At 44.7% G+C, this 24,848-nt stretch overlaps 1 protein-coding gene across 1 annotated transcript in view; it reads right to left on the bottom strand.

Moving 5' to 3' along the window:
- The window catches only part of DNAH14 (dynein axonemal heavy chain 14), a 451,367-nt gene that overhangs the window by 413,679 nt on the left and 12,840 nt on the right, over positions 1-24,848 (bottom strand). The window contains 3 exon segments of the mRNA XM_065401478.1: positions 9,330-9,420; positions 15,046-15,082; positions 15,720-15,884. Of these exon segments, the coding sequence (XP_065257550.1) occupies positions 9,330-9,420; positions 15,046-15,082; positions 15,720-15,884 (293 nt within the window).

Raw genomic sequence — 24,848 nt, 5'->3', positions numbered from 1 at the left:
CGTTCAAGAAGGGGGACTGGATGAAGAGGTGGGTGAGGCCCTCCATTTGAGAGAGTATCCACAACTCACTACCTTTCTTGTCCTCTTGTCTCTGGTCGATAGAGACCATTCTTCTGATAAGTGGGAAATTCTGCCTCCTCCACTCAGGTCTGGATGGAGGCACATTTATTTGTTTTCATAATGGGCTTTTAGAGGTGATGGATCCACCTCTACATTTTCCACCTGATTCCCAGTTCCAGGGTTTTCCCTGATAAACCTGTCTTATTTCCTCTGATACCTTTGCAAAGAGGATAGACAATAGGAAAGTTTTTGTCTGTTGCTGGGTTTGTGGTCCCTCCTTAGAGTACTGAGTGTGGCAGAGAGGGTGTGTTTCAGTTTGGCAGCGCTTTCTGTCATTATTTTATCTAGTTTTCCCCCCAAAAGAGGAGAGAGCCTGTGAATTTAGAGGATCACAGAATTTGTTTGGAGTGAGCATCAACTTCCTGGGGCAAAGCTGGATGAGATGTGTGCTAGAGATGTCTGCTGATCTGGATGCCATGGACTTGGCTGAAAATCTCATTGCATCCATTGAGGCATCTGCCATAAAGGCTGTTGCCAGGAAAATTTTCTGAAGTGTAGACCAAAAGCCTCCATCCTTCCCAGTCTTATGGATATCCAGCCAGGACACAGACTCTTGTGAAGAATGTAGCCACCAGGGATGATCTGAGGGTGTCTAACAAAGCCTCAAAGCCCCTTCTAAAGGTAGCTTTCACCTTTCTATCAGGTGGGATCTTTACGAAAGAAATCCACTTGAGATGAGATTACTAGGTCTTTTGCTAGAGAAGCCACTGCAACATCAACCTTTGGTATATCCGTAATGGCATTTTTTGGCTCTTGCAACTTGTAATATCCAACTGAATTCCTGCTTATGCTTTTTCCCCTATTAGCAGTTTCCCACTTCTCTCTGATCACATCCTTGAAGGATGGTTGCAGCAGGATTGCTGTCTCAGGCGAGAATTTAGAAAGCAATCCTCTAATGCGTTCTCAGGCTGGATCTGGATTGCGGATGCAACCTTTTTGTACATAGGTTTAAACATTTTTTTGGGAGGGGGAGAGGGGAGTTTGTTCCTTTTTTTCCCATGTGCTGCTCAGTGCCTGAATCTGAGAGCTCTCCTTCCTCACTCGAGGAGGAGGTGTGTCTGTATAAGATGACAAAAAATCTCTTTGGGGGTTTTTTGCCTTGTTATTTTCCTTCTTGTTCTTGGATTTTTTTTTTTTTGCCCTTTTGGCTGGGTTTCCAGGTATTTCTGCCAGGCTAAAGACAGGACATGGTATTTATTCAGCACCTTGAGCCCTCTGGGTATGTCTCCCTCAGTGTCCTCCCCCTTGTAGTCCCATTCCCCCTGCCTGGAACATGGGGTATCATCACTGAAATTTCCCTAATTCAAGTTGGGGAGAAGGGAAGTAGGGTATGAACCCTGCTTCTCTCCCCAGAGAATTTAGACCTACATTAGGGCTAGGGATCGAGGCCGGGATTTTTAATCTGCAGTCCCATTCTGTTCCAGGATATACCCTCCTGGACTGAGTCTCTCTCCTTGAAATCTCTCCCCACTCTGCTCTGGGACTCCAGATGAGGCTTTTCTGGGTTGGAGTTGCAGCTTTTTTTGGGGGGGGGGGAACGGATGGACGACGGGACTGAATGAATTGTAGAAAAGCTTTGCAAGTCTCTCAGACTGCCCAGAGTTCCAGAAGACTGATGTGCATTGTAGTCTCTTGGGGCACCCAAATGTCTTGAGCTGATGGTCCATGCACACTCCCCAGCCTATCAGGGAAGAATCTACAATTATTTACTTGTTGGGTATGGGCGATAGGAAAAGAATAAGCACACAAACTTGTTTGGGATCTTTCCATCAAGTTAGTGAGGTCCTCAACATGGTACAGATTGTTACTATGGTATTCATGCTGTATTTGCTTAGTACAGATACTGTTCAGAGCCAAATCTGCAGGTAACAGAGGTGGAGTCTGGCGAACAGTGTAACAGAGGTGCATGATGCCCCATGGTCCAGGAGAGAAAGGCAAATCCAGATTGACATTTGAGGGTTGCACGTAACCTGGTTTATCAGGTTGCATGTAACGTGAAATCTTTCCATCGGGAGATAAGCCTGGACCCTGACTGAGTCTAACGTTGCTCCTATGAAATCTATAGTTTGCATCAGGAACAGGACAGAGTTTTCCAAACTCTCACAGACTGTTAGGGATGAAAGAAGCTGAAGCAGGGATGAGGTTGATGCAAGTACTTCTAGACGTATCCTGCAAATGAGAAGCCAATCATCTAAGTATGGGAAGACAGTGAAGCTGCTTCACCTGAACTATGGTGTTACTACTCGAAACTCTTCGGTGAAGATGCTTGGTATACCGAATGGAAGCACCCTGTATTGATAGTGCTCAAGACCCACCTTAAACCTAAGGAATCTTTTGTGGATGGGGTGATTATGACACATGAAAGTACACATCTTTCATATTGAGAGCTGTGAACCATGTATGCTTTTGCAGGGAAGGTATTATCAATGCCAGTGTAACCAAACGGAATTATAATTTGTGGGCGGGGGAAAAAAAAAATCAAGAATGGGCCTCCACCCTCCCTTCTCTTTGGAAACTAGGAAATATTTCAAATAGAACCCTTCTCTTTGATGTTAAAGAAGTACCCCACTCTATCATTCCCCATTGGAAGGGAGAGATTCTACCTCTTGGCAGAGGAGCTCCTTATGAAAATGGTCCCTGATGAGGAGACAGGGAAAGGTTTTTTTTGAGGGGGTACAGAGAGAAACTGGATTATGTAGATGTAATGGATGATATCTAGCACCCACATGTTCATTGTTATTGCACTCCAGTTGTGGGGAAAGAGTGCTAGATGGCCACACCCACAAAAGGATACATGAGGATTCTGTGGAGACAGCAACAACAGTGGTTCACAACTCCAGAGCCTCCAGTCAAAAGTATCTTTTTCACCAGGAGGTGAGGTTGGGTTGATGTGGTTGACTTGGAAGATACAGGGTATCATGGCTTTTGCCCTCTGTCTTTTACAAGGCGGTTCATAGAATCGCTAGTGATAAACAGTTGAGGCATAGTCGTTAGTTTGTTTGAATTATTTCCTCTTTGGAGCTGCTGTATATATACCCAGGGAGTTGGGGGGGGGGGGTTGCCCTTGAGTCCTTTAGCGAGTGTAAAAACTTATCAGGCTTTTAATTTAAAAAGGTTGGTCTCCTCAAAGGGCAAGTCCTCCACAGTGTTCTGGATCTCCCTGGGAAGCCCTGAAGAGTATAGTCATGATTTTTGGCACATCACAATGGCAGTTGCCATTGACCTTAATGTGGTGTCCAGTGCATCAACCACAGATTGTAATGCAGTTCTGACCACCAGCTTGCCTTCATTAATGAAGAGTTGAAACCGATTCCTATCTTGCTAAAGTAATTTGTCCTTAAAAATCTAAGAACTCTGAATAATTCAAAAGATCAAACCAGGCCAACAGCACTTGATAGTTCAATATTCTCAACTGGAGTCTAGCAGATGTAAATATCTTCCTCCCCAGCAGGTCCAGATTCTTGGCCTCCTTATCGCAGGGAGTGGCTCTTGGATGTTGCTGCCTAGATCTTTCTGTTGCAGCCTGAACTAGAGAGTTCGGTGTGGGGTGTGTAAACAGAAACTCCATTCCCTTAGCCAGGACAAAGTAACCCTTCTCAGTCCTCTTGGGGATAGGGGCGCATGTTGTTGATGTATGTCATACAGCTCTTGCTGGTTTCAGTATTGCTTCCTTTACTGGGAGCACTACTCAGCTGGATCCTGTGGGTTGTAGGATGTCTTGGATCTTGTGTTGTGTGTCCTGGACCTCCTCTAGGCAGATCTGAATTTCCGCCACCACCCTGCACAGCAGCTCTCGAAACTGCTTGTGGCCATCCAGAGGGGATGACGAAGCTGGGGTGATAGGAGATGGGGAAGATATTTGTGCTGGTACCAGTGGAAATGGCAGATCCAACTTGTAGTTCTCCTCTTCTATAGGGTCACAAGAAAGCTTTGGTTGTTCTCTTGGAGGGCTGGAATGACTTCCTATGAGATCGTACTGACCCTGGGTATTGTGCATATGTGTCCCATGGGCCCCAACAGGAGGGACTGAAGGTGGGTTGTGGAGGTCCTCAAGTCATGGGGTACCACCAGTCTTGAAGGGTGTGTTTGGGTGGAGGTTGGTTCCAGGAGGCTCTCGATCTCCTGCCTGGACTAATCTCCCTTGGAGGTGGTGGTGATGGTTCCTCCGGTAGCTCTAATTCTCCTAATGACAAGAAGGCCAGATCTGGTTTAATATGTGGGGCCGACAGTTCTGATGGAAGAAAGCTGTGGCTAATATAGGGGATGGGAGATAGATTTACTCCATAGCCCATATCCCCTGGTGGTGTCAAAATCTCCCTGGTGAGAGATGGTACTAACAACTGGGGAGATTGCAGATCTGAAAGAACAAAGATGTCCTTTGGGATGGTGTATCTCTTTGCTCTCTCTGCCCGTACCGATGGAGCCGAAGTAGGGTTGGCAGGTCTATATGTTAGCTCTGGGTTGCCAGGTCTATATGTTATCGATGATGGAGGTTCCCAACAGATACTTTTCGGCAGTACTGGCAGTCCTTGGTCTTCCGACCTGGGCAATATGACTGGTATGGTTACTGGCAGTGCAATCTGGTACCACTGGAGCCCTGCTCTTATGAGCCTTTTTATTATGGCCCTGGGACTTAGACTGTCCTAAGTCTTCAGGGGCTGGGCACGAAGACTTCCCCGACTTGGACAGGATCGAATCAGTCCTCTGTGGAATGGATTTAAAGGGGGATCTGCTCTTGTATTTTTGAAAGTGTTCCCTGCTCTCCTGATGAGACCATGATATCCCTTGCTCCTAGGTCAGGCCTCATGATAGGAGGTGCACACCTTGCTGAGTCTTGTCAATGTATGGGAGAGAGGGTCAGACCAGGGCCTCGTAGCCTTTTCTGTGACGTGCCTTTTATGTGGGAATTCCCAGACCTGCTAGGTACAGCTAGGGAACCAGCAACCAATATTGCACGTGGCAGAGATATGCACTTCTGTTGCTTATTGAGAAGGAGCACTGACAGGAGACACAGTTTTTACACCCTGGTCTTCTGAGCATAGATTAATTCCCATTCTGGGAGCTGAGGGGTTATGGGGGAGGAGGCGGAGAGTTCCTCATGGTGGGGAATCTAATTAAATATTAACTATACTACTAAAAACTATTTACACTAGCTATGTTAAAGATAAACAGGTTGAAGACAAGGCTGAAGAAACAGGAGAAACTCTGGAGGTTCTGATTCAGGCTGTGTGGCTGTAAGAAGGAACTGGAAGGGCGGTCAGTCCATTCCGCCCCTTATATGCTCCATACGGAGCATGAGGAGAGCAGGGATGCATGCACAGACCAATGGACATTATTTCCATTGCCAGCATGAGGCACATGGAGTACCTGCATACACACAATGGAATACACATAGGAACCAGCACTTGAAGAAAAAAGGCTACTACCTGAAAAAACCTGATAAAATAATAAGCTGGCTAAGAAAAGTCGGGTGCAAATGAACCATTTCACTAACATCGCAGAGGCAGAAAATCTGGGAGCAGACCAGGGAAGGGGGCATGACTAGATTATGCTGTACTCCAGACACTGCAAACAAGAGAGGAATAGCCCACACAAACCAGAATTGTGCAATACACTGAACTGCAGAAAACATTATTTGTACATGGCAGAGTTACATACTGGAACAACCCTCACTTATTATATCAGGCTATACTCCTGACATCTCATTAATCATGCTTATATTGGCGCTGTAGATGGATAGGGAGCAATTCTGGATATCAGGTCTCTGCCATATAATTATATTCTATAAAACTGCCTCCCTTGCTCTTCTGCCCACCCTCCTAAGGGTCATGAGTTGCCTTCAGAACTCTGACAACCATAGCCAAGAAATAAGGTGAATAACTCTTTTTTGGTTGATTTTTAAATGTAAAAAGTGGCTTTCGCCTTGTGAAGGAAATGAAGTGTGGAGTTTGTGACTGGTTATATAGCTACAGTGAGGCAAAAAAAAGTGACACTGAGGGCTACATTTTGAAATGTTTTGGATGTTTAACATTTAGCTCTAACAAGGCCAGCTAACAGACCTTTGAATGGTGTCCCTGCAGATGCTGTGCTTGGCGGTAGCAGGACTTGGCGAGTAGTGCATTTGGTCCATCTGTGGGTTGGTTGGTTGTTCTCTGTGTAAGGGTTGCATAGGTGGGCCATGGCCCCCGGCATAAAACACCTGAGACAGGTCTGTTTGTTGGTGCCTTGGTAAGGGCTGGGAGGCGCTGACCCTTGGAGCTTTTATATCAGTCCCATTGTTTGACGTCTCTGGTGGTGAGGGATAGAGCTAAGCTGAGTTAAGCTGGGAGACTTGGTATACAAATTCACTTACTAGGCAAACTTGAGAGACACAAAGAGAGGCAGCTAACCAGAGAGTTTTGGAGACAGTTTAGAAAGAGAGCGAGAGGCTTTCCTTCCAAGTCAGTGCTATACTAATGTACAATTTGAAGAAGACTAGCAAAAAAACCCAGTGCTGATGACCTGCAATGGCCATGTTTTCTTTCCTGCTTGCAGCCAGAAGGGACTTCCTGTTAATGAAGTTTCAAATTGGCGAAAGATTCTTGGACTGGAAGGGCAAGTACAGACATTACTAAGAATCAGAGAAGTTGAAGAGTTCCTAGACAGTCAGGTTCAGGAAATACCAATACCCCAGGCTCAAGGAAGAAAGGAGCTGGCCACTGAGGAGTTGAAGACAGAGGATGTTAAAGGAGGCCTAAAAGTTCGTGGCCATCAGAGGCAAGAGGTCACAGTGGCATTCCACATGGCTGGACACAGATAAGGATGGGCAGCCTGTAGCCACCAAGGAGAAGACAACTGGGAGGAATTCCACACAGCTAGTACTTTCCAATCAACACCAGATCCTCAACGTTGAAAGTACGGATAATACTTCTCAAGATTCAGCTGATCCAGGGAACAGAGAGATGTACAGGACACACCTGTGGATGCCACCTTGGCCCAACCTGTAAGAAAATCAAGCTTGCCCACAAAGAAATCTCCAACCATCCAAGGAAGACAGAGTATCCTTGCTGGGGATTCATTACTCAACTAATCAAAAGAACATTCTGCAAGGGAAAAGCAGACAAGAGGATGGCATGCTGTCTTCCCGGACTCAAGACACAAGACATAACTCTAAGTCATTGGACAAGCATCCACTGGTGATGGTCCATATCAGCACTAATGACACGGAGTCATAGACTATCTCACAGATAATAGATGACTGCAGGAATCTCGGAAGTGGGCTGAAGAAGAATGTTTTTTCTGAGATCCTGCCTGTCCTGCAAGCGAAGGAAGGCAGAAGATTCTGGAAATGAACCACTGGCTAGATAAATGGTGGAGGACTTTGGTTCTATAGAACATTGGTTCATATTCTATGGGGAGAGAGGGACGAATAGACTGGATTGCCTCCACCACAGTAGAAGGGGAACCAACTGCCTCAGGAACAGGCTGGACAGAGTAGTCAGGAGGGGGTTAAACTAATAAAACACGAGGGTAAAAAGAGGGGTGATATAAGCTCTCAGAACAGAATAAAGATATCAAAAAAATTAGTCAAGGAACCAAACGACATGAAGAGAAGAAATTGTTTAACTATACAACAGTGCTAGGAGGCTGGGTAACAAACAAGAGGAATTGGAATTGTTCATTTATGAGCATAAATTAGATATAGTTAGTATTACTGAGACCTGGTGGAATAATTCACGATTGGAATGTTAAAATCAACAGCTATTACCTATTTAGGAAGGACTGAGTAAGCAAAGGGGGAGGGAGAATGGCACCCCATGTTAAAACTGACATTACCTGTTTGAATCACCAATAGCTCAGAAGAAAATGATCCTGAATGCTTATGGATCAATGTCCTAACAGATAAAGCAGAAGATGGCATTTTAGTTGGTGCCTGCTACAGACTACCATATCACATTAGGGAATACGCTGATTGATTCCTTATGCACCTATCTACAATGTGTAGAGAAAAAAGCTGCTTAATCACTGTGTACTTCAATTTGAGCGACATATGCTGGAGGTTTCATGCTGCCAGTACTAAAACATCCTTGGAATTTCTTAATATTATAGATAATTTCCCAACTCAAGAAGTATTGCAGCCAACATATGGGGGGGTGGGGGGAGATTCTGTATAAGACTTGGCCTTCAGAGATACAGAGGAACTCATCACAGAACTAAAAATTAATGATAGCTTAAGGTACAAGTGATCATGACTCGATCACATTTATAATGTGAAAACAGAATAAAGTCCAGACCGGTAATATATATATTTGATATCTTAGAAGGGCCAATTTCACAAAGCTGAAAACAATTATGAGCCAAATCAACTGTGAAGAATAATTTAACCAGAAAAATGCAAATGATTATTGGGAATTGTTTAAGAACTCTTTACTAGAAGCCTAAATGCTACAACCAAGGAAGAAGGCTGTATTAGCTAAAAAACTGACCTGATTTAGAGGGGAAGTAAAGACAGCTATAAAAACTATATATTTATAGACAAATGGAAGACACAGGAAATTGACAGTAATGAATATAAATCAGAAGCTAGGAACTGTAGAACATTGATAATGGAAGCCCAAATAATCAAAAAGTGCAATAGAGGGATTTTAAATCTTGCTTTAAGTGAAATCTTCAACTCAACCTTTAACTGTGGCATTGTTATGGATGCATCCACAATACCAAATCAGAAGAACAAGACTATTTTAGTATCAATGATTTTGCTTTATCTTTAATACATAAAGGACTGCTCAGCAGCATTCTACATGTGGGTTGAGTAGTGGTAGTCATTTCATGCATTCTTTACCATGAAAGAAGGATTAAAACCACTTTGCATACCATACACCTGATTTTGAGAAGTCTTCTGACAAAAACCAAAAAGATATGGCTTCACATACCTGATAGTCTAAGGTTAAAATAAAGAAGCAAAAAATCTTCCCCCACAGAAAAAAAAAAAGGGAGAAAAGAAAAAGGAAAAGAAATATATCCCACATCACAAGGGAACCTAAAAAAAGCACACATTTTTTTCCTTTGTTGGTCATCCTTAAATAACGTAACTATGGAAAAATATCAATTTATGAAACTGACAAATTATTGCAGGCATGATATTAGTAGGTTTTTTTAAAAAGGCATTGTCAAGTTATCAGATTATAATACATTCTAATATTTTTATATATTAATTCTCTCTCTCTTACCTGACATTGGAAAACACATTAAAATTACATATCATGTAATAAAGTTGTCTTTCACATAGCCATTCTATTACAGGAATTATTTCCATTTCTTCTGCTTTGTGTAATACAGAAAACTAGAAAAATGAAATAAAAAATAGTCATTACTTCATCTTAAACAGGAGTTCAAGAAGCATTTGTTTGAGACATTATGGAGTTTCCACTATTGCAATACATAGTTTATTAACTACACAGTAAATCTGACATTTTATTAACTGCTCTAATAAACAAAATCTGGTTAGTAATAGCAGCTGCATGGCAATAGCAGGCAAACAGAAAAACAGCAGCCGAAAGAGCTGATATGCTTGAGTGGGATTGTGAAGATCCTTTCTTCCAGGGTCTAGAGGATGCTCACAAATTATATAGTATGTGCCATTCTCAGTGTCTAAGAGTAGTACCGCACTTCTGAATGTTTTGAGACCCTGCATGTTTGAGGTGAGAGAATAAATTAGGCTGGATATTAATCAAGGAGTCCTACATGGCAACATACCTTGTTACCAGCAGAGCTAACTGCAGATAGCCAAAATTTTGCATTTCAGAAGGTTTTTGTTTTTTCTACAACTCCACAAATATATCCCTCCTCTCTCTGTATTCCCATACAAATGGAAACAGTGTGTTTCATTGTTTGTTGACTGGAATACATATATAACCATCTGTTTCTAGCACTGTGACTTTCCATTCACATGATTTCTATGCTACTCAAAATGAGTAAAATGTACAGGAGGTTTATAGGTAGCAAATTAACTGTTCTATTTTTCTTTCCTCATATTTAATTTCATTATAAACTTAAGTAGGTATGAGAAAACAGATAATTAACAGCTTCACCAATAAAGTACATTTATATAAAAATATATTTTCTGTTGCAATCAGTTATATGTAGGGATATAACAAATCAGTATTTATTACTGCTAAGTTATGCTATTAGTAGCAAACAAGCGTTTTTGAACCAACCTCTTTTTTTATATAAAGTGTCCATACTGTTCAAGCACTGCAGTATACAATTGATCTAAAAGATGCTTGTTGGCAGACAAGGACATAAAACTATCATTTTGTTTAAATTACAACAATCTGAATGGTTCTTAAGTTCCTCTTTACAGTCCAAAATAAGACAGGAGTCTAAGACATAACTGTTCTTGTGAATATTAAAAAACAATCATAAAAACCAAGGCTGACTTTGTTATGTTTGCCTTCTGCATGCATAGGAAACAGTTCCAGAATTAATGCAGAGTCAAACAAAGCCAATAGGTCTTGACATCAGGCAATGTAACTGTTCCTGGATTGCTTCCTTATATTCTTTTTAAAACATAGCAATAGCTTTATCTGCAATTTGAATCAAGTCACAGATACAGGGCTTTAGTCAAGGACAGAATGTGATCTACACAGCAAAAAGTGATAAGACAATCAAGTTTCATCCTATAATAAGGATCTGTCTTTGTGTGAAGTGCTATTAGTTTTTACTAAACTGATACTTCAACACTTGAAAGAGGATCTGTCTGTCTGACCCATCTTATACCTCATGACATACACCTCTACCCCGATATAATGCGGTCCTATATAATGCGAATTCGGATATAACGCAGTAAAGCCCTGGGGAAGGCCGCAGCAAGTAGTGGGGTAGGGAGAGGAACCGCTCCCCGCCCCAGCTCATTTCCGCCTCCTCCCCTGAGCACGCCGCTGCAGCTCCGCTTCTCTCCCTCCCCCCCCCCCCAGGCTTGCCGGGCCAAACAACTGATTGGCGTGGCAAGCCTGGAAGGGAGGGAGAAGCGGAGCGGCGGCAGCACGCTCAGGGAGGAGGTGGAGGCAGAGCGGAGGTGAGCTGGGGCGGGGAGCGGTTCCTCTCCCTACCCCGATATAACGCGGTCTCACCTATAACACGGTGAGATTTTTTGGCTCCCGAGGACCGCGTTATATCGGGGTAGAGGTGTACGTGGTAATAAGGCTTTAAAGGCTTGCCATCATATTTACTGGAAGAGGATTTTTTTTGGAGGGGGGGGGAGAAATCAATCGTAATGTCAAATATCTTGCTTCATAGTGCCTGTGTAATTGTGAGGCTACATTTCAGAGAGGATGAGTGCACAATAAACTTTTTAATTAAGAGATATTCAGGTCAAAATCCTGATAAATTGCAGTTAAAAGTGAGTATGATGGTCTCATTTCACTTTCTAGCCAACATCACCACACAATTCATAATGATTAACCATCTCTGCTAGCTGCACCAGGAAACAGTAGTTAGACATTACTGTGATAGGTGCTTTAGAAATGCCACTAGATTAGACAGTCACAGTATAGGGACTTTGGTCATTACAGTTTATTCAAACAGTAAAAGTACAGAGTTTCTTGTAGTTTGAAGGTTTCATGTAAGGATAGAGCTTCCTGAAGCTCAGAGTCCTTGAAGGAGATCTTTTAGGTATTCTATGCCAGAATACTGAAGGACCAACAGCTTAAACTTGACTCAATGTTCAAAGTGGGTGGGGGGGGGGGGAGAATGATGCACTCTCAATAATAAAAAATAGAATAAAACATCTGGAAGAGCCTGATATGAAAAACCAGCACAGTTTCTGCAAAGGAAAATTGTGCCACTAATCTATAAAATTATTTTAACATCCTAATAGAGCAGAACTGTATTGACATAATTTATTTAGCTCTTCAAAAAGTCTTTGACAAAGTCCCTCAACAATAGGCTGTGTACGAGGTCCGGTGTTGTTTAATACATTTACTAATGATCTGTAAAGGGAGGCAAGCAGTGGCACAGTAAGAATTGCAGATGATAAAGTTATTTAGGTTAGTCAAATCCATAGAAGACTGTGAGGAACTTCAAAAGGATTTAACCAAATTAGATGAAAGGGCAACATGAGTGCAGACCGAGTTCAATAGTGATACATGCAAAGTAATGAACAGTGGAAGGAACAATTTCAGCTGCTCATACAGGGTTATAAATTAACTGTATCAACTCAGAAGAGGGACCTAAGCATCATCTCAGTGAGGACCTCTGCTAAGAAAGAGGTGACCGTTGCTCTTTGAGAGTTACCTCTGTGCACTCACACTTGTTGGATATCAGGTGCTGAGTTGCAAAACTGCCTTGAAATGCTGGTGTTATACGAGTTCAGCATCAGTGGGGAGTCCATAAAGATGTCTAGAATTCAGATTATCTTGATTATTTGGGGATATATATTGACTAGTGGCGACGTCAATCGGGCAAGCCAATTCTTCAGCAAGGTTTTCATTTCATTATCCTCTGCCAACCAATATATCATAACCTTCACTTTGCTTGTGTTTAACTTCAACCAGTTCATCCTCATCCATGTTTTTATCTTATTCAGCCTGGGATAGCTGTGTGATTATGATGTGCATGTTGTGGCCACAAATCAAGAAATTACTTATGTATGTGCTTAAGACCATCTCTATATAGGAAAACATGTCCTTAATCTCAATTTACTTCAGTGAGTTTTAGGGATGGTTATCTAAATCAGGGCCTCGGTGAAGGATAAACAGAGCTGTTATTTGCATATTTGTTGGTAACTGAGCACGTGGAGTGTCAATTTCTTCTAGTGACTGCATGTAAATATTGAATAGGAGAGGGGAGAGAAGTGAGCCTTACAGTACACTCCACATGTAAGGATTCTGATAAGCAAAGCGACAATTGTTCACCACCAAAGAAGCCCCAAAGAAAGGATTCAAACTACTGAGACAGTTTCCTTTGACTTCTACCCCATCTTTCCGATGAGATAGCAGCATCCTATGATCAACTGAATCAAACACAAGAGATCTAAGAGAGCAGATGATTGCTCCTTGTCCATGAGAACGTGAAGGTCATCCATCAGCATAATTTCAGTGCCATATCCTGGACTGATATCTGATTGGGTAAAGATTAAGGTCACAGCCAGTGGACAGGTGCACTTTGGGACTGCTATTCGCTATCTTTCATATTCGCTTCCTCAAAAAGGGAGTACTACAACAAGTAGTAATTGGCAAGGTTGACTGAATCTAGTGATGGCCTCTTCAGGATTGGGTGGACAACAGAATTCTTCATGGTGAGTCCTGATTATAGGCATCTTTTACCAATACTGTGTAAAAAGGGCCATCCATAATGTTTATGCATTACAGGTCTGGAAGCAATCTTAAAGCAAATGGAATAAGGTCAGTGTCTCTTTTCCAGCCAGAACCCCCAAGAGTCTTTATTTTCCCTGTTACTTGGTTTCACAAGCACTCAATCTTTCAGTCCCTAGTTAGTTTAATTTACACTGTACCCCAGCCTAGTGAGCCAGTGTATTGGTGGCAATGCTGGAAAGGATACTCCCTTCCAGATTTTCAAAGGTTCCTCCTACCAATTTAATGAGGACAGGACAATAGTATGTAGTCCAATACCAAAGAGATCAGTAGGTCTTTTGACTTTAGAGAGTTGCCACAGAGTTCCCATAAAACACAAGGCTATGTCTGCCACATCAAGAAAAGTCTACGGGGAACATCTGGCAATCATCTGGCCTTCAGTAATGAGAGTTTGAAACTATTCCTTCTGGTCTTGAGGCAATTCAATAAAATGTGAGAATTTGCTGTAATTCATAAAGTCATATTTCACCATAAAGGCATAATAACTGGCAATCTTAAATTATAGAGCAGTTGAAGAATAGCTTTTGCAACTGAGACGGTCCAGGCACTTAAGTTCTTTATTGGAGGGGGTCGATCTGGACCAATACCACCTATTCCTTTCATTAACGGTATCAACTACCAAAGAGTTAGGGGTGGGATGGGAGAAAAATACTCCGAATCCATGGCCAATGCATAGTACTTTTTGTCAGTATGTGGGCGGAATGGTTGCCTGTGTTTCCCATATCTTACAGGCTCATGATAGTAAGTAAAGCATCACTAACAGGCAAGGTAATCTTGCTCTGAGAGGAGATATGCAAAATATCCACCCGGGAGCACTGTACTTGTATTTCCTCCAAGGGGTTCCACAAGGCCTCTAGGATTCTTTTCCTAAACTTTTGTAAGATCTTGAAGTCACCCATGGAGAATGGGGGTGGGGGCATAACCCTCTTGTCTGGTGAGGAAGAAGATGTGTTAGATGAAAGTCTCTCTTCCTGGGAAGAGAATCCTGAGGTGCCAGTGGCTGTTGCTTTGGTAGGTCCTCTTGCATGAGGGCACCTTATAGAATTGGCCACCATAAGGAGCACAAGGTGTCCAAAAAGAAAAATGCTGTGGGGGCATAAGGAAAAGGAGTGGGGCCCCAAGGATGTTCCTGCCAAGGTTGACAAGTCAGTCATCGACTGGTTCCTGGGGTCTCGTCCTTGGGATATACCTTAAAGGAGGAAGGCTGAACGGGAAGATGGTGGAAACCTGGATGGAAATGTCTGAGGCAATATCATCTATCTCCAGTGGAGGAGCTATAGGTGTCAGTACCAGGTGAAGTGTCAGGTGAAGGTAGGAGGGAGGTGGTGGCAGATCCTTCCCTCCCTGTATATTCTTGTACCAGAGTATGAGAATGTGTAGGGTACAGACACAGACCGACAGATATTGCTGACAAGAATCTCTGATTGAAAGCGCATGGACATGCACACACCTGAAGTGGAGCATCCATAGGGACAGTGACTCGTAGCCTATTAAGTCATTCAGTCTCTCTTTCCAAACTACAAGTTACTAGTACTTGTGCTAAAGGAGACCTTTCAAGCTAATGGGAAATAACCCAGGTTTCCCATCAAGTTCAGCACCACAGAAATAGACTGTACAGATTATTGCAGTGCTCTTTTTCTAATAGGCCTTAGCCAAACTGTGGTCCATGGACAGCTGACTGGTCATACAGCAATGGCTCCCCCTCTTTATTTCCAGCTGTAAATCACTAAAAGGCAGATAAAAATACACTGAGTGAGATTTTCAAAAATGCTCAGTGTTGGCTTAATTCTGCTTCCACTGAAATCAATGGGAGTTTTACCACAGACTTCAAAGGGAGCAAATATAGGCCAATGCTGATCAATTTTGAAAAATCCACCTTAAATACTTTCCCAATACTACTTTTTCATATAATTGTAATGCGATGCCCCTCAATGGCTCGTTGACAGCAGGGATCAAACCCAGAACTCTGGGTCTAAAAGCAGAAGCCTCTTCTGCCTGAGAAAAATGACCCAGGTCTGTTAACTTGCAGCCAGTAGCAAACTCATCAATCTGTATGTGTGGCGCACGCATTAGAGGGGTTCGAGTGCCATAATGTATGATTTAAATATGCAAATACTGTAATTTCCGCTGATATGTTGTAAGATCATAAATGGGAGGTGGGGTGGATACATTCTACAAAAAAGTTTCAAAACTCCTGAGTTACAATTACTGCTGTGAATGTAAATTCTGAAATTATTATATAGATACCTTGGATACAAACGAAGCAGTAATGGTCCAATATTCTTTATTATGTCTAGCTGAATTTGCAGAGACAACTTGAAGATCGTATGGATTATAGGGAGCCTTAGGGTTGTTCCTGCTTCTTCTGAGACAATATACATATTCTCCACTATCTTTCAGTAATAAAGGTCTCTGTTAGCAAAGGATACATACATTAAGTTACTGCACCACTTATTTTTCATAATTACAAATTGATTATGTACTTTACCATAAGTAGATAATAAATTCAAACAGACTGACTAAAAACAGAATGGTGAATAATGGCATCAGAATTAGCTGGAAAATTACTTATTATTACATCATATAGCTCTTAAAGTAGCATTAATCCAATTATTCTTCTCTTCCATGACAGGAGAGTTTTTAAATGTTCACAGATTCCAAGGCCAGAAGGGACCACTGTGATCATCTAGCCTAACTTTCTGTATAACATAAGCCACAGAATTTCCTCAAAACGATCCTTAGAGCACACCTTTTAGAAAAACATCCAATCTTGATTTTAAAATTGTCAGTGATGGAGAATCCACCACAACCCTTGGTAAATTGTACCAATGGGTAATTACTCATACTGTTTAAAATGTACACCTTATTTCCTGGCTGCGTTTGTCTAGCTTCAACTTCCAGCCATTGGATCATGTTAGATCTTTCTCTGCTATATTGAACAGCCCATTTTCAAATATTTGTTCCCCATGTAGATACTTATAGACTGTACTCCAGTCACCTCTTACCCTTCTCTTTGTTAAGCTAAACAGATTGAGCTCCTTGAGTCTATCACTATAAGGCATGTTTTCTAATCCTCTAATCATTCTGGTGGCTCTTCTCTGAACCCTCTCCAATTTAACAACATCCTTCTTGAATAGTGGAAACCACAACTGGACACAGTATTCTAGTAGTGGTAGCACCAGGGCCAAATGCAAAGGTAAAAACCTCTCTACTCATACTTGAGATTCCTCTGTTTATGCATCCCAGGTTTGCATTAGCTCTTTTGGTCACAGCATCACAAGTTGGTAGCTCATGTTCAGCAGATTATCCACCATGACCCCCAAATCTTTTTCAGAGTCACTGCTTCCCAGGATAAAGTCTCCCATCCTGTAAGTATGGCCTACGCTGTTTGTTCCTAGATGTGTACATTTAATATAGCTAAATGTAAAAAGCCATATTGTTTGCTTGCACCTACTCCTATACCTATACCTCAGAAGTCAAACCAGAAAGCCACACACTTTGAATAATGGGCTACCACAAAAGCTCTGTACTCACTGCAACACTCTTCAATGTCTATATAGGCGCTATGCCTGAAATGATTGTGTATGCTGATGATCTGGCACTCGCAACTCATGCTCATAACTAAAGAACTTGAAGTGACCCCTACATCTAAACTTAAGATCATGGCAGACTACTTCCAAAAGTGGCAGCTGAGAAAAAATCCAAGTTAATCAGTAGTCCCTACTTTCCACCTTGACAATAGAATTGCACAAAACACTCGGTCGAGTTTTCTGGTGACACTGTGCATTATGACCCAAAGCCAAGTGTCACTCTTGACCACACACTGACCTTTCATGACCACCTCAAGAAAGTAGCTTCTAAAAGTGAAGACTTGCATCAACATTATTCAAAACTTAGTAGGGATCAACTGCCCCAGTGCTACAAACATTTGCCTTGACCCTGGCATACTCGTTGCAGAGTACTGTGCACTTCTGTGGACAAGAAGCTGCCATACCCAACTTGTGGATAGGCAGCTAAATCAAACTATGTGAATCCTCATGGGAATTTTTAAAATCAACACTGCTACATGGCTTTCTGTATTAGCAAACACCAAACCTCCAGCTCTCCATCAAGATATAGCCACAGCACAAGAACTTAAATGCATCAGAGACCACACAGCAATTTTCCACTCGGAGGCAGGGTCTCCAATGAAGGAGACTGACCAGCCTGCCTGTGATGGGGTTTATTCCCCACACTGGCCCTGATTGGTTAATTAGGCCTGCCTGGCCTAATTTACCCTATTAAGCAGCAAGCTGGGGAGAAATGTAGGCTACAAGCAGGCCACTAATTAGTAGCAGGCTCAACTGGGCAGGAACAGGAGGGGTCTGTTTAAAGCCCACAAGCCGCAAGTAGCAAAGGGGGGCTGCAGAGAAGGAGTCCGCAGTCACTCCCTTAGAGGAGTTGAGTGGGCTGGCAAACCCAAAGAGAGAGGGGAGCCAGTGTTGTAGAAAGAAGCCCAGGGAAACAGCAGCAAGGGCTAGGACAATAGAGGCCTGGGCTACATGTTATAGGGTCCCTGGGCTGGAACCCAGTTTAGAAGGAAGTCCTGGGTTCCCATACCAGTAGCACAGGGTGTTTGAGATGTCAGTCAGACAGCTGGTCTGAAAGGACTGCAATTTCCCCAGAATGGGAGGAAAATAGTGACTTGGCCAGAGAGCAAGAGAGGCTGCAGACTGAGAGAAGATGAGTAGAGAGACCACTGAGGAGGGCACAGCATCTGGCAGAGCTAATCACCAGGATGGCCAGGAGGAAGATGCCACGTGTGCTTAGTGGACCCCGTGACACTGCCCAATTAGTGAGGCTCCCCTATTAACTGCTGAAATCACTGAGAGCTGTGTTAGGTGGTGGGACCTCAAGACATCGCAGAGGTTGCAGTAGAGTGATGCACAGGTGGAGTGAATGATGATGCAGCAGCCAGCGGCAAAGCTGTGGCGTGATTGATGATGCAACAGCCAGCGGTGCAGCGAACAATGATGCAGGCACTGGCCAACAGCGCAGCAGCAGAGTGGCAGACAACACAGCAGCCAGAAGCAGAGTGAATGACAGAGGTGGCAACAGCAGGCAGCAACGCAGAGCGAGCTGAGGCAAGACTTGACCCCTCTCTCCCCACCATCACCATCTGAGTGGGAGGTGAACTCACACAAACGCACTTCTGAACTCTGGGTCTTTGCAGACCAAGGACAACAACTGTGAGTGGGGTGCGGTGGAGAGAGAGGGGAGTCGCATGTTAAAGGAACATGTGTTTGTTGGACTTTTGCACCACAAAGTGAGACAAAGCACACTGCCCAACATACTCTGGGGTGGGTGTTTGGTCATATGCTTGCAAATCATGCTTGTGCCATTTCCCCAAATTAATACTGGGTTCTTTCCCCCTTTTTATTAACTTTTCTTTTCTGTACTGTTGTAGTTATATATTTATAGATTTAGTGTAGTACAGTAGTTGTTAGTTATAGATTTCAATTTATAAGTGAAGTTAGCGGGTTGGAAGGGGTCCCTCCCCCCCTTCCTCCCGGCATGCCGCCTGGGCTCATGCCCAAGGCTCCGGGCTTTAAGCCGTGCTCAGCCTGTTCGAAGCCTATGCCAATGGGAGATCCCCACGACTCTTGTTTAAAGTGCCTCGGGGAGTCTCACCAGACCGAAAAGTGCAAGATATGTAAGGCTTTCAGGCCTTGAACCAAAAAGGAGCGGGACTTTAGACTCAAACAGCTCCTTATGGAGGCAGCCCTCAGCCCGGATCCTCCTTCGGCACATCAAGTTCCGGCACCAAGTGCCTCGGTGTGCAGTGCTCCGGTGGCGACTTCCAGTACTGCACCGCAAGGAGACACGGACAGAGTCCCACGGCACCGGCCTTTACCGGCACCACATCCACCACAAGCACCTCGGAGCCAGTCCCTGTCCCTAAGTCAGAAGAGACTTCGCAACAACAGGCACCGGCACCTCCCTTACCAACCTCAGATGCGCGTCCGGTACCACAGCGACCGAGGATACAGGTGCCGATATCGGCAATGTTGACTCCGGCACCGGCAGAAGAGCCGTTGAGTCCGGCGCGGACTGGCTCCCCGACCCGCACCGTGGTTGAGCCCCATCTTCCATCGACGCCGGAGACGTTTGCGATGGCGAGGGACCTAGTTGCCCTTACAGAACCGGCACTGAATCAGGGTACAGTGCCGCATCCCACCCGTGCGGTGCAGTCTAGCGGCAAGCCAGCCCTATTACGTCCACCATCTCCGAGCGTGGACTCTCAGCACCGCTCCCGATCTAGGAGTAGGTCCCGGCACCGCTCGCAGTCCCGGCACCATTCTCTATCACGGCACTGGTCATACTTATGGTACCGTTCTGCCTCGTGGCACCGCCCCGGACCTCAGTACCATTCAGACTCCCGACGCCGCTCCCGGCACCGGTCAGAGCGCCGATCCCGCTCGAGAAGCCGCTCCCGGCACCGCTCCCGCAGACAGTCTTCATCGCGATGCGGATGATGTTTGCCATAGTCTGAAAACGAGTGATCGGCAGGAGAGCGCGGGCAAGTCTGGAGTCTAAGACTGTCCCGATAAACTCTATTCTCTGGGTTGGTTCCAGAATTGACTTTTCTCTGTTGAGTAAGATGCCCAGCTTGCGGAAGGTGCGCAGGGTGAGTTGGACATGGGATTGCACTTCTTCCCTGGTGTGGCCCCGAATGAGCCAGTCGTCGAGATACGGGAACACCTGTATCCGTTGTTGACAAAGGTAGGCTGCCACGACAGCCATACATTTGGTGAACACTCTCGGAGCCGTGGACAGTCCGAAGGGAAAGACAGCAAATTGGTAATGTTCGTGGTTTACCACAAAGCGAAGGAAGCACCTGTGTGGAGGGTAAATCACTATGTGAAAATACACGTCCTTCATGTTGAGGGCGGCGTACCGGGATCCAGGGAAGGGATAATGGTCTCCAATGAGACAATGCAGAACTTCAATTTTACCATGAATTTGTTGAGTCCGCGCAGATCTAATATGGGTCAAAGCCCCCCTTCTGCTTTGGGGATTAGGAAGTAGCGGGAGTAGAACCCCCTGTCCCTTAGTTCCGATGGAACCTCCTCGATCACTCCCATGGACAGGAGCGTAAAGACCTCCTGTATAAGGAGTTGCTCGTGAGAGGGGTCCCTGAAGAGGGACGGGGAGGGAGGATGGGAGGGTAGGCAAAAAGAAAATTGGAGAGAGTATCCCCTTTCCACCGTGCGAAGAACCCATGGGTCTGAAGTTATAAGGGACCACGCATGGTGGAAATGGGAGAGATGATCTTGAAATGGAGGGAAAGGATCCTGGGTGGTGACTAGTATGCCGTCCTTGGGCGCACCTTCAAAAATTTTGCCTGGGCCCTGACAATGGTTTAGGAGGGCCTTGGTTCTGACTGGGTTGGTGGCCGGTGGATCTCCTTCTACCACCTCGTCCACGTCTTCTGTAAAAGTCTTGCCTTGGACGAGGGGGAGGGTAGAACCTTTGAGGCTGTGGTCTAAAGGGCCTGCGCTGGGTAACTGGGAGATGCATCCCCAGGGAGCGCATGATGGATCTGGACTCTTTCAGGCTCTGTAACCGAGAGTCCGTTTTGTCCGAGAACAGGCCCTGCCCATCAAATGGTAGATCCTGCAGGGTCTGTTGCAGTTCTGGCAGTAAGCCAGATACCTGAAGCCAGGAGATGCGTCGCATAGCTATGCCCGACGCCAGGGTCCTAGCAGCAGAGTCCGCTACATCAAGAGAGGCCTGTAAGGAGGTCCTAGCCACCTTTTTGCCCTCTTCCACTAAAGCCCTGAACTCATCCCCGGACTCTCGTGGAATAAACTCCTTAAATTTACCCATGGAGTTCCACGAGTTATAATCATAGCGGCTCAAGAGCGCCTGTTGGTTTGCGGCTCTGAGCTGTAGACCCCCGCTGAGTAAATTCTGCGTCCAAACAAATCGAAGCGCTTGGCATCTTTAGATTTGGGCGCTGCGGCCTGTTGACCATGCCGTTCCCTTGCGTTCACTGAGGACATCACCAGTGAACAGGGCTGAGGGTGAGTATAGAGGTATTCATACTCCTTAGAGGGAGCAAAGTATTTCCTCTCCACCCCTCTGGCAGTAGGTGGGATAGAGGCAGGGGTCTGCCATATTGTCTTGGCATTAGCCTGAATGGTGCGGATGATGGGCAACGCTACCCGGGATGGGTCTGAGGCACCCCCTGGAGTGGTGCCCTTATGGGGCCGGATATATGCCCCTGCTGACCCACAGCCCCCTCAGTTCCTTCTTGCCGGCTACTCCGACAGTGGGGAAGGAGGACGGGTTTGGAATGGATATGAGCAACACATCTCGAAGAACAACAGTTACAAAGGTGAGTAACCATCTTGTCTTCTTAGAGTGCTTGCTCATATCGATTCCAATTAGGTGACTCCCAAGCCTTACCTAGGCAGTGGGGTCAGAGTGAGATGTCCCAGAGTGAAGGACCGCTGAACCAAATGCCGCATCATCCCTTGACTGCTGCACTATCACATAGTGGGAAGCGAAGGTATGCACGGATGACCAAGTTGCTGCCCTACAGATCTCCTGTATGGACACATGAGCCAGAAAGGCGGAGGACGAAGCTTGAGCCCGAGTAGAATGGGCAGTGAGGCGGGTAGTTGGGACACCAGCCAAGTCATAGCACGCACGGATGCATGATGTAATCCAAGACGAGATTCACTGTGAGGAGACTGGGAGGCCCTTCATCCGGTCTGCCACCGCTATGAACAGCTGGGACGTCTTCCTAAAAGGTTTTGTTCATTGGATGTAAAAGGCGAGAGCCCTACGAACATCTAGGGAATGTAGCTGTTGCTCTCGTCGAGAAGCGTGCGGCTTCGGAAAGAAGACCGGGAGGAAGATGTCTTGGTTGACATGGAAGGCAGACACCACCTTAGGGAGGAAGGCGGGGTGTGGTCGCAGCTGTACCTTGTCCTTATGGAACACCGTATACGGTGGGTCCGATGTGAGGGCCCGAAGTTCCGACATTCGTCTCACCGATGTGATAGCGATGAGGAAAGCTGTTTTCCAGGAAAGGTACAGAAGCGAGCAGGTGGCCATCGGCTCGAATGGGGCACCCATGAGTCTAGATAGGACCAGACTGAGGTCCCACGTAGGGGCCGGATGACGAATAAATCACCTCTCTCTCTCTTGCATATGGCATCTGCAGAGCAACATTCTATAAATTCAGTTGTAGGTCTGTAAGCCATTTCAAGGCCTCGCCTGTAACACTGTGGATATTATCCATTTCACCTTTGAACCCATATTTGGGGCACAGTTATGATGTGTTTGATGGTTTGTATGTTCTCACCACAGTCGAACAAAGGGGATTCTGATTTTCCATTTGTGCATCAGTGGACACATCTTCCATGGAATGTTCAGGCATGATTCAGTGGGATTCAAAGTCTGCATGATAGGTTGAAACCAGGAGAGTGGCTTCTTGGGTCTGTAATCTTGTGCTTGTTTGGAATGGTATATGAGATCCAGACTCTCTGACATTCCTTGAACAGATCCAGAGAAAGGAGGAGGTCACATGTGGTCCATGGTGGTTTTTGCGATTTCAGGTGTTGTTGAGGTATGTTGTCCATAAGCTGCCAGATGGAAAATTCTAAGGCTTAACACTTGGACTTGGTTATCACGGATTTCAGCTTTAGTGTTCCATAACAAAACAAAAGACTCCCAACTGAGTCTAACCAGCTCTGTCATTAAACAATGGAGACGGGAAGGGTAAAATGGTGTCCAGGATTCTTTAGACAAATACCACACCACCAGGTACCAGTACCTGTCCCCACCCACTCTCCTCTCCACTGGGCTTTGGCACCCTTGCCCCCTACTTAGTGAGTGCAGTTCAGTTGAGGGTGATTGCTCTCAATCAGGGCATGCCAAACACGGTTCTGTTGCCCCCACTCACACAACAAGGACAACAACCTTTCATCACCCCTGCACCCAACACCAGCCAAAAGTGATCATTTGGGCAAAACAGCTCAATCATGCATGCCTATGCAGAGTCGGAGTGTCTATGCAAACAAAGTCAGTTCCTGAAGTCTTTTCCCCCAGCTCATCACCAAATGTCAGGGGAGAGCTCATTCAGACCCTGCTTACATTGAGAATCATTTAAGAACACCTTACTAGATGTCCCATAAACCACAATCAAGGAAGAAGGCTGTATTGGTTAAAAACCGACCTGGTTTGGAGGGGAAGTGTAAAAGAAATAATAAATATTACAAATGTAAGAAACGGGAAAATGATAGTAAGGATATAAATCAGAAGTTAGATTTTGTAGGAAATTGATAAGGGGAGGGACACAAGGAGAAATCTACAGTTAGCTAAGAATAAAGCGTTCAATAAATATTTCTGTTCTATATTTGGGGAAAACGAGATTATAGAATTTCATCATGTGGTGATAAAACTTTTTCCGTTCCACTAATATCTCTGGAGGATGTTAAACTGAAGCTACTAAAGTTAGACATTTTTAAATCAGCAGGTCCAGATAACTTGCATCAAAGAGCTGGTTGGACCATTCATGTTGATTTTCAATAAGTCTTGTGGTATGTGTACACTGCGATAAGAGACTTGATCCATGGCCACGACTGGTCCAGGTCATCTGACTCTGGCTCGGGTTGCAGGACTAATAAATTTCAATGCATTAATCTCTTTACTTGTGAACAATCCAGACCAGTGGGATGGTGGACCACATGTGGATATCACCTGCTGGAGTTGATGCTGGACTTGTCTGCGATACTGTTTGTCCACTGGCTGTTTTGATGTCCACAAAATATTAGCAGCGATGGTGTTCACCTGCAGCCTAGTGGTATGTGTGGGATCTGCATCCCCCAGGTGTCTTTGCACACTCGAGCAGATGCACCTGGAACCTGCTAAGTTTAGACCTTCTATGCATTCAGGCCACCATTTCCATCTTGCTGCGTGATGCCAAGAGGGATTTTCCAGTTTCTGGGTCTCTAGATTCATCATATTTAGGGAGGAGCTCTTGGCTCTCTGCAGTCCAGAAAGGAGTATACAATGACTTGTGTCCCCAAGGGATGTTCTACTTTGTGGCAGAGATTATGAAAGCAGTAAAATGATCAACAAAAGTCTTCAGCACTGGGGGAATCCAGTAAGTTGTATTCTCCAAAGTCCTAGTGAAAGTGGTACAGTCTGCTTTTTTGAAGTTTCAGCGCAGTGCCAGTTTTGAGTAGAGAACTGGGATTTGAATGCCAATATGGGCCAGTACTTACCTGTGATGGCTATTTGTGAAGCCAACAAGGACACGCCACGATTCAAGTACCAGAGTGTCTTGATCCTCTTTAGAGATGAACGTTATGGCAGGGCAGT

Source organism: Emys orbicularis, chromosome 3 (genome assembly GCF_028017835.1).
Source record: "Emys orbicularis isolate rEmyOrb1 chromosome 3, rEmyOrb1.hap1, whole genome shotgun sequence".
Taxonomy (NCBI): Eukaryota; Metazoa; Chordata; order Testudines; family Emydidae; genus Emys; species Emys orbicularis.
Note: the sequence above shows the minus strand (reverse complement) of the source record. Positions and strands in the feature narration are given on the sequence as shown.